General features: G+C 38.0%; 1 protein-coding gene across 1 annotated transcript; it reads right to left on the reverse strand.

Annotated features, from left to right (window-relative positions):
* Positions 1-2,793: 2,793 nt before the first annotated feature.
* On the reverse strand, positions 2,794-7,616 carry LOC101292663 (serine/threonine-protein kinase KIPK-like). The gene is made up of 3 exons (XM_004291582.1): positions 7,500-7,616; positions 4,827-6,674; positions 2,794-3,798 (listed from the first exon to the last, which is right to left on the reverse strand). The coding sequence occupies exons 2-3, from the start codon at positions 6,470-6,472 to the stop codon at positions 2,940-2,942; spliced, it is 2,505 nt and encodes an 834-aa protein (XP_004291630.1). The 5' UTR covers positions 6,473-6,674; positions 7,500-7,616; the 3' UTR covers positions 2,794-2,939.
* Positions 7,617-9,901: the final 2,285 nt, after the last annotated feature.

A 9,901-nucleotide genomic window follows, 5' to 3' on the forward strand; every position in this document is an offset into this window, starting at 1 on the left:
ATATTAAGGCAGTTATATGGTACATAATGAGGCTACATTAAAGTGGTGATAGCTGCTACTCACATATTACATCTACATCGGAGTTGCTGTAGCAGCAGGCTATAATATACTGTTGCAGCAGGCTATAATACATAACACTCTAATTGCTAGCTAAAAAATAGTTGCTATACGTTGGAGTATGATCTGAAGTTACATATTCTTCAGCTTATTTCCTATAATACATATGTTTCTAGCGAGCAAACGTACAAAAAAACAGCTAAATCGACTGCAACATTCACTTAAGATTTTAGCTTGTCAACATAAACAAAAAAAGTCATCTTGGGTTTGACATCTAGTTGAAGGTTTGTAGTTCAAGTCCTAGACCCACAGCTGATGAAGCAAGTTGCTTTCCTTCCCTGCAAATACATACAACAGTGCATAGAACGTGAATGAAAATGGAATGGAGTTGTGCTAGTTTTTGATAACTGTAATATAATCTCTTAATATTGATGTTTATATACATAGTCATCATCTGTATCTAGTTGGTGACAGAAGAAATCCAAGTCTCTTACCCTTCTGTTTTCTTTTCAGATTCCAGTATTAACAATGCTCCTCCGTCTGTATGGTCTGTTCTTTTCCTCTCAAGGAGGAGGCGGGGTGATGTTCCTGTAGGTGGAACTTGTCTTGCCACCAAGGATTGCATAATCTGCTGGCCTGTAAACACCTGAACCACCATCAATTCAGAGTTGGGATAGACTTTGATTTCAAACAGGTGCTGCTCTCCTATTGTTTGCTTCACTTCTTCTGGTAGCTCTTGTTCAGTTGGAGAGGATCTTTTGATTAGTAGCTCTTGGCAGGTCGCACTGAAAAGTTGTTCGGCTTGTTTACCCAACAATATAGGAGTGGCTTCGTTGTCTTTGTCCTCTACATTAATATAAGTCTTGTAGTTGTGTCTAAGCGTAAAGGTTTGTCAAGTAAACGAAAAATTTTACATTTCAAGTTTAAGGAGTGGAAAATTTAAGTTCGTATATACTGACAGGGAAAAGTTGATTTACCGTGGAACAGGTTTTTGAAGGCGGTGCCGCACACAAACATATTCATTGTTCTCCTCTTTCTTATTCAACTGTTTGAAACACTTGGGGTGTGCGCAACTTCTATACCAGTGTACCACCAGCCACTACGTTCACATAATCTACTGATTTTTGCACTACAAAAGGCAGTCTCCTTCTGCAAGAAATACGAAATGGATTAAATAGAATTTGCAGAAACGACATCTGATTTTTGACCAAGTCTTAGATAAATTGGGTTTCATGTGCATGCATACCCCATATGCAGATGGGTTCAGTGTGTTGAGCTAGGACAGTGTTTTTTTCGTTCTTGGTTCGGCTCCTCATTTGTCTGGTTTGATGCCCGAACTCTAATGATCGCATCCATCTTTAGGATAACTGCAATTAACAAAAGAAAGATTCATTCGAAGCGGAAAAGGTACTATGCAGGCTTCCAGATTCATAAGTCTGGAAATCGTTTTCATAGAACCAACATGTAGTTGAATCAGTTATCTCAATACATAAAAGTAGAGATTGGTAGAGGCACCATTGTGTATGTCGATGAACGGATGCGGTGGTTGTAAGAGAAAATTTTTGATCTTCTCTTATACCTTGAAAAGGAATTTTCTGCTTTGATTCCTAGTTCGGTGGAAAGTATGAAAGAGATGAGAACAGAGGGAGAAGTTTTAGATCAGTGGATTTCTAGGGTGCAAACACGTAAGAACTATTTGGGTGGGTGGACTTCTGGGCCTCAAGCATTAGTACGTGGAACTCTAAGCCACGTCAAGAAAACTTATGCTAGGCAATTTTTGGACGTATTGGACCTGATAGTAAGAAGAATGGTGGAGGTGTGAATAAAACGAAAAGCAGGGACTACACCGTCTTTTTCGCCCCACGGGTACTGTTCAAATCCGAACTCAGTTTTAGTATATAGTATAAATTTGTTACTTTGCTGCTTATATGTGATGAACAGAGTGGTTCTAATGAGGACCACTAAATTAGAACTAGATAAGAACTTCTTCGTTTCACCGATTTTTCGATCGTATATTTATATCTCAACCGTCTAGTTTGTTTATATATATGAGTAAATCATTTATGCAAATTTTCATCCAAATTGAAAATCGTTATGGTATTTATAAGTGTGATTTACAAATTATAAACTTGAACGGCTCCTGTTTGACAGATTTAGATCGCCTATTGTTTTGATTTAGTTTGGTCACTTAACGATCACTAATTTGGCTGAAAATTTTGTATAAGTGATATACTTATATAGATCTAAAAACCGAATGATTGAGATTAAAAAAATGTAATTGAAAAGTGGATGTAATAAACCGATTAATGAGAAAGTCTTCAACTAGTTCTTAACTTAGTGGTCCTCATTACCCCTCGCATGTCATGAATGCTTCCTCTTTCATGGCCATCCTTCAAAGTTCAAACAGTGTAGGCAAGATTTTTAACATAAATATACAGTTCCACACCTAGATTCTTATCAGCTCGACAACCCATTGTGGTTGTTTGACCGTCTTTGGAAATCTTTGTTTAAAAAGGAAAAAGAGAAGAAGATATCTTTAGAAATCATTCATGCTAAGCAAAGAAGAAACAAGAAATTTATGTGGTCAGAGGGTTTAGGGCTTTAGGCATCATATTTTTGGTCTCGCACTCAACTTCCAGGAATAGCTGGGGGCTGCCGCAAAGATCTATCTAATAGCACTATATAAAAGAACATACAAGTGAAAATGCTACTCCAACTCGGCAACTCCTATTTCAGCAACTATATAATTAGTATTGATATTGTCATATATCGTACGTAGCCTACAGCTATTTTGAGTTACGTTTAATTTACACTACAAGTTATATTATCAGTTCGAACAACTGATGGAGGGGATCAACTTTCTTTCTTGAGTGAAAATTTAACTAAAACAACTCAAAGTCTATATTGTCTCCTGTACCCTCTTCCAACTCCTTGCAGTTTCTGCTCTCCTGCATTTGTGAAGCAGGAGGTGCACCAATTACACTATCACCCAATTTCGGCAACTCTGGTGGTACTGCACACCGAACCAATGCCCAGTTAAGGCCTTCAAAGAAAGGATGCTGCTTGATCTCTGCGGCCCCTTTCACAGATCCTAAACGATTCTCAGGCTCCTTTGTTAAGAGGCCTCTGACCAAATCTCGTGCGTGAAAACTAACTATAGGGTTGTTTGGGAACTTGAGACTTTTCGAGACAATGTTGGCTAATGTGTCCTCATTTCCTGATCCCTTGAAGGGTGTCTTACCATACAGCAGCTCAAACAGAAATATTCCAAATGTCCACCAATCAACAGCACTCCCATGACCCTCTCCTTTGATGATCTCTGGAGCAAGGTATTCATGGGTTCCAACAAAGGAGTTTGATCGAGCATCCGTTGGCTCAACTACAAGCTGTGGGAGTGGGCTGACCTGGGAAGCAAGTTCGGATTTTATTTTCCGAGATTTTACACCAGCAGATAACATCCTAGGAGTGAAGCAGGAGCCCTGCCAGGCTGGTTGGAGGCAGAAAGGGTCGATGCAACTGGATTCAATACATGGGTTTGGCATCTTTTTTCTGCTCTCCACAACTGGAGACGATGATTTGAGTAGCATTGGATTGACTGCACATCGAAGTGACAAATCAAAATCTGTGAGCATTATGTGGCCATCATCTCGGACCAGGATATTTTCTGGTTTCAAGTCCCGATACACAACGCCTTGCATATGTAAATACTCCAGCGCAAGGAGAACTTCAGAGACATAGAACCTGTGGATATGGTACAATGTCATGCAATATTAAAATGAGGGAATACAGTACAACAGTGATGATGAATAATTGAATATTGATACTATATTAAATGTAATCAAGCTATCATAGCCTACTTTAATAGTTTAGCATATTCAAACAAAAGATAACCAACACCACCAAGCAATTAGCACTCAAAAGATAAGCCAATGCACCCAACCCTTTCTACATTCCAAGTTTCCAACCGACATGATGAGATTCATTACAAAGGTTATAAAAGTTTGTTTACTAAATACGATAAACAAATAAAACAAGGGTAAACAGACAGAAAGCTGCAACAAAATCATGTCAACTGTGGGTATCTCTTAGATTGAGCTGTAAACAACCCTTTCTCATGTAGGATTTCAGCATAGAGAAGTGTCCAATGAATGCATGCAATTGCCTGCAACTCATGTGCATGATAGAAGGGTTCCTCCTGAATATATCATTATCAACATGCCAATGAAAATAGCTCCAACGCCACCAATCATTGGAAGGTGAAACTCTTTACATGTTGATAATTTTGTCAAGGTTAGCCGAATCAAAAGAAATGTATTGCTAATAATTAAAATAAAACTAAGCTAGATCCTCCCCCACATATACTAAGAGGGTGTTATAGTGCACTGATATCATGATATACTGTATATCCTATGGTTATATCCCAGATATAGAACTAACACGCCAAACATGTGCACAGATGCCCATCAGAAGTTATCTACTAAGAACTACTGCATCGTTACCAATTAGTCGACAGCTCTGTCTTATATTACACTATGCTAACTCCATAAACTCTAAACTCAAGGACAAACTATAACGTGCAGTGCAGCACCTGGTATCAGACAACTGTAAAAGTAATATTCCAGACATAGAAGATCATGGGAAAACAACAAAAGTACAAAACTTAAAATGCTAGATTATAGTTAAGAATGTAAGGAGGTGACCACATATGTATGCTAAGCAAGAAGGTAAGCAGAATCAACAAAAGCTGGACAACAAAAAAGTATTTGTACCTGGCTGCTTGTTCGCAGAAACTCCTGCCAGGTTGCTTTTGAAGAAGCACATGCAGATCTCCACCAGGACAGTACTCCATAACCAAACATGAGAGCTTATCTGACACAAAGTGAGCATACAATGTAGGGAGAAAGGGATGATCCAGTATCTCCAGTATTTCTCTTTCTGTTTGGGCCCTAATCATTTTCTTCTTGGTAGCCAAACACTCGTTATCCATTACTTTCACAGCAAATACGCAGTTTGTCCCCATCAGCTCAGCAAGATAAACAGTTCCAATGTCCCCAGAACCAAGCTTCCTGAGCAGCTTAAAGTGCCTCAAACTTAAGCTTCCTTGCTGCTTCTGAGCATGATGGATAGCTTCCCATCTCAAGTCTTTTGACATGTGAGGTCTCTTGCCACTTCGACCAGACCCACTCAGAGTGCTCTCCTCACTAGTGCTTGTACTGCTACTGTAATCACCGATGCTACTTTTCGAGCTCTGTGAGAAATCTCCCTTTTCTTTTGATCTTGATCTCTCATCGCCATTCGTCACTATGGATCTGCTTCTGTTACTATAATTTGACCGGAAATCTGGTTTCCCTTTTTTATCAACAATACCTGAGATCATTTCTACACTATGATTACTGGAGACCATAGAACTTTTTGTATTTCGATCCCTTTCATGCTTCGGAGTGCCACTGTGCAGCTGACCCTCCAATTTACTAGTAGTAGAAACTAAATCATTATTAACTATCTGGGAATCTGATTTGGTACTACTAGAACCGGAACTCAAATCCTGCTTCTTCTTTTTCGTAACAAAGCTCTTGCTCCTGAGGACCGACTTGATTAAATGTGAATCACTGCCAGAAGATTTCCTTAACTTACTACTGGAGTTTGAGCCAGATTGAGAAGAAGCAGAGAGCTGGCCCTTGTATGAATTTGGAGTAGTGATCGGACCCTCCACCTGAATGACTTTTTTGCTTGATGAAGCATCTTGCAGTTCTCCATCTTCTGTCTGTACTATCTTACTCTGAACTGCTGTTGGCGAAGAAGAAATTAGTTTCTGTGGTGCTAATTTGCTCATCATTGCATCAGCCGGAGTTGTGGCTGGATGAACCTGTGGCTCTGAATGCATGAATCCAGGAATTTTCTGAGAGCTATTTGATGCATCTGGTACTAGAGAGATCTCCACAAAATTCCCTTTACCTTCATTCAATGGGAGGCCAGATCCATTTGCCTCGACTACTACTGCCCTGTACAACCTTTTAATAGTGCCTGCTTCTGAAACCCCAGATGTACGACCTGGCCTCGACAGCCGCTTCATGGCAGCCATCTCTGATGCCTGAGAGATACATAATCCTCTGAGCGCTTGCTTCAAACTTACAGGTTCTGAAATTCCAATACCTGATACTTTTGATGTACTAGCTCTCATTGGCTTTTTCATAGCACTCTTCCTCAAGGCATCTTTGCTACTTTCACGCCATGGGCCTGAAGCCCTGCCTGAATTTCTAACATCAATGGCCTGAAAAAGCTTGTTAATATCATCTTCTATTGAATACCTATTTCCTGAGTTTGGCATACATTGCTTGCCATCTTTCTTGTCCATTTTCAACTGCAAATCTACTTCTATTGCTTCGACAATCTCACATGTCGTTGATGTACTCATATTTGACGGATCAAATGAAATACTACATAAGGTAGTTATATCCTCACACTAACCCACTTCTGAGTAAGCTTTGTGGGGATAGAGAAGCACAGAATTATATCCTCTGAAGTTCACTAGAACCATACTGTATTGCAGACTGAAATGGCCCACTATGATCCCTTTACTGTCTCCAAAATGAAGCATCCAAAGCCTGCCATGACTGCTGCATTTCAAGGTTATAAAACGATTATATACTCAATCTAGCAGGCGCATTCTCTAACTCCGGAATAAACAACTGACATAGATATTACCTAAAACCTCCCATTTTTATACAATGAAATGTAAAATTGGAAGGACATGGTCATTACGAATCAGATGGTAAGAAATACAACTATCTAAAACAAGCATTATTCAATTTTAACAGAAAGATCAAAACAAAAGGCACCCCAAGAATGAAATCTGAAATTACCAGAGATTGGAATATCCAATACTTTTGGCCCTTGGTTGGCCAATTACGGCTAAGCATAAGAAACAGAGGCACAGTTGCCATTTCTTATGCCTTTGGAAACTACGAAGATGAACAAAGTTACTGATTGATGTGCCTTTGTTACCAATACATATAGGAAACAACAACATAATCCTCACAAATCCCCAAATATCTTCCACAGACATAGACAAGCCCATGTTCTTTCTATAATTTTGAGGCTTAGTGTAAATCAAAGGTTTTTTCTTTCATGTAGATCTTTCGAAAACAACAACCCAACAAAGACATAAAACCCATGACCCCAAATCCCTCCAAAACAGACCAAACATTTTACAAACAGAAAATTATAAACACAAATGAGTCGATTATCATTTGAGTATCCCACCATTTCATAAAATCCCAAAAACACAAAACAATCAACAGGGCACAAAATTAACATCAGAAACATATAAAAGATTAAAACTTTAGAATTCCGTAAAATCCCAAACACAAAAATATCAACAGGGCTCAAAATTCACATCAGAATCATTGTAAAGATCAAAACTTCAGAAGTAAAAAACATACCTTTCAGCATGATTGAGCTCCTATCAAGACATGGGAAGCTGCAACAGTGGTGCGTAAATAGATTTGAAGGCAATTTACAATCTTGGGTTTTGGTATTTGGGTTTGGATGGAATTAAATTAGGGGTGGATAGGTGGTTCGTTTTGGGGTTAGGGCACGAGAAAGGAACAGTTGGGGAGTGAATGAGAAAGATAGAGAGAGAGCGGAGGAGGAAGAAATGGGATTCACGAGAAAGGTCAGACAAGTCAAAACAAGTAATAACTGAGAGCTTCAGCGTTCTGGTGAGTGTAGTCTCTAATACTTGTTTCTTTACTTTGTTTTTTAAAAACTATTCAATTTTTCAGATGGCGGAAAAGCATGGTTTTCATATGTTTCTCTTACCGTACGCGGAATCCTAGAGACTCGAATCGTAGTTACCTAGTAGCAGAAGCAGAGGTGGGCTTGTGTCTTTTGACTAATTTTACAGAATATTATAAGTTAGGAAAATGTTCTAATAATAATATTACCTAGGATCTTCTTGTTAAGAACTAGTTGAAGACTTCTTTATTTCATATTTTTTTCAATCGTATATTCATATCTCGGTCGTCTAGTTTGTAAATATGTATGAGTAGATCATCCGTACAAATTTTCATCCAAATTAAAAATTGTTAAGACATTCATAACGATTATAAATTTGAACGGCTCTTGTTTGACATATTTGGATCACCTATTGATTTGATCTAGTTAGAATTCTTAATGATCATTAATTTGGCTGAAAATTTGTATAAGTGATCTACTTATATAGACCTAAAAACTAAACGGTTGAGATGGAAAAATATGATTATAAAGTAAATGTAATAAATCATTAAAGGGGAAAGTCTTCAACTAGTCATCGATAAAAATGTCCGTATTAGAACCCCCTCCCTTATTAGTTATACAATAAGGAAGGGGAATTATACAATAAGTCAATAACTAAGGAAAACTTTTTAGAGCTAGCTAGTTTTAGTGGGACCTCCGAATTTGCTTAAATATTTTACTTTTTTAGGAAAAAAGAGTAACAGCTCTAAATTTATTGAGAGATGATTCAATTACAATCAAAGCTTAGGACATCCCTAAGCATATATAAAAGGAATGCAAGAAAGCAATTCCTTGTGTGCAATGGATTCAAAAGCAAAACTACCTAGTCTATGCACAGCTACATTTGCAGTTCTAGAAGCAAAACTGACAACAAACGAACCAAGATGTAGCTGCAATTTGTGAATATCATCTATCAAGTTTGCAAACTCCATGTTGAGATAATCCACAGTTTGCAATTCGGATACAGCTACTTGATAGTCAGTCTCAATGCAACAATGTTGAAAGTTATGCTGCATAATCCAAACTAAGGCAGAACGAATTGCTTCTAGCTCTATCTGTTTGGCACTGGTAACATGAGTGAGATGATGCGCAAAAGCAGTTATAGCATAACCTGTGAGTCATGTAAAATGCCTCCTCCTGTCTCAAGAGGTTAGAAAGCACCATCAACATTTAGTTTAAAACCAACCTCAGGAGGTGACCACTTAGGTCTATTAGGAGTTGTAATTGCTTTAGTAACAGTAGAATGATTGGCAATAGTGAACTCGTGATACCAGGCCATAACATTGCTCTTACTCGAATGATTTTACTTTATTTAGACCTCCAAATTCGCTCAATTGATCTTACTCTATTGTGAAATATCAAATGACGTATATTTCCTTTTACATAATGACTTTAGTAGACCTATCCGAATGAGCAAAACTCTAGCCTCTTAAACACCAAAACCTAAAGGTTGTCGCAATAGCCACCAAACTCTAAATATCTCCCTCTCTAATCAATCAATCAATGGCCTCCTCATTGTTCTCGAAGAAGACCAACACACACTACTGGAAAATAGCACTTAGGCGACAGAATTAAAAATTTCGTCCCCTAAGTGGTACTTAAGCGATGAAATTTTCTACTTAAGTGACGAAACAGTTTCCGTCTCCTAAGTTGTTCTTAGGAGACGAAATATTTCCAAAGAACGATTTAGGCGATGGAATTCCGTCGCTTAAGTACTACTTAGGAGACGGAATATTTTTACTTAGACGACGGCATTTTGAAAAAATAAAAATTTAAAAAATTATATGGATCACTTAGGAGACAGAATTACATTCCGTAGCCTAAGTAGAACTTAGGAGATGGAATGTTTTTTTAAAAAAAAAAAATTATGAATCACTTAGACGACGGAAATAGAACATTCCGTCGGTTAAGTTCTAAAAATTTGAGTGCCCATCTTCCCGCGTAAACTTTCATGAAAATTCAAACCAAAATTTTTCAAAACATATCAATTCTTTTAAATCACACACTCACCAACCTTATCAATAGAAGGAAACCCATCTTTTCCTAAGCTCCATCTCTCTCTCTCTCT

This window comes from Fragaria vesca, linkage group LG2, assembly GCF_000184155.1.
Source record: "Fragaria vesca subsp. vesca linkage group LG2, FraVesHawaii_1.0, whole genome shotgun sequence".
Classification (NCBI taxonomy): domain Eukaryota; kingdom Viridiplantae; phylum Streptophyta; class Magnoliopsida; order Rosales; family Rosaceae; genus Fragaria; species Fragaria vesca.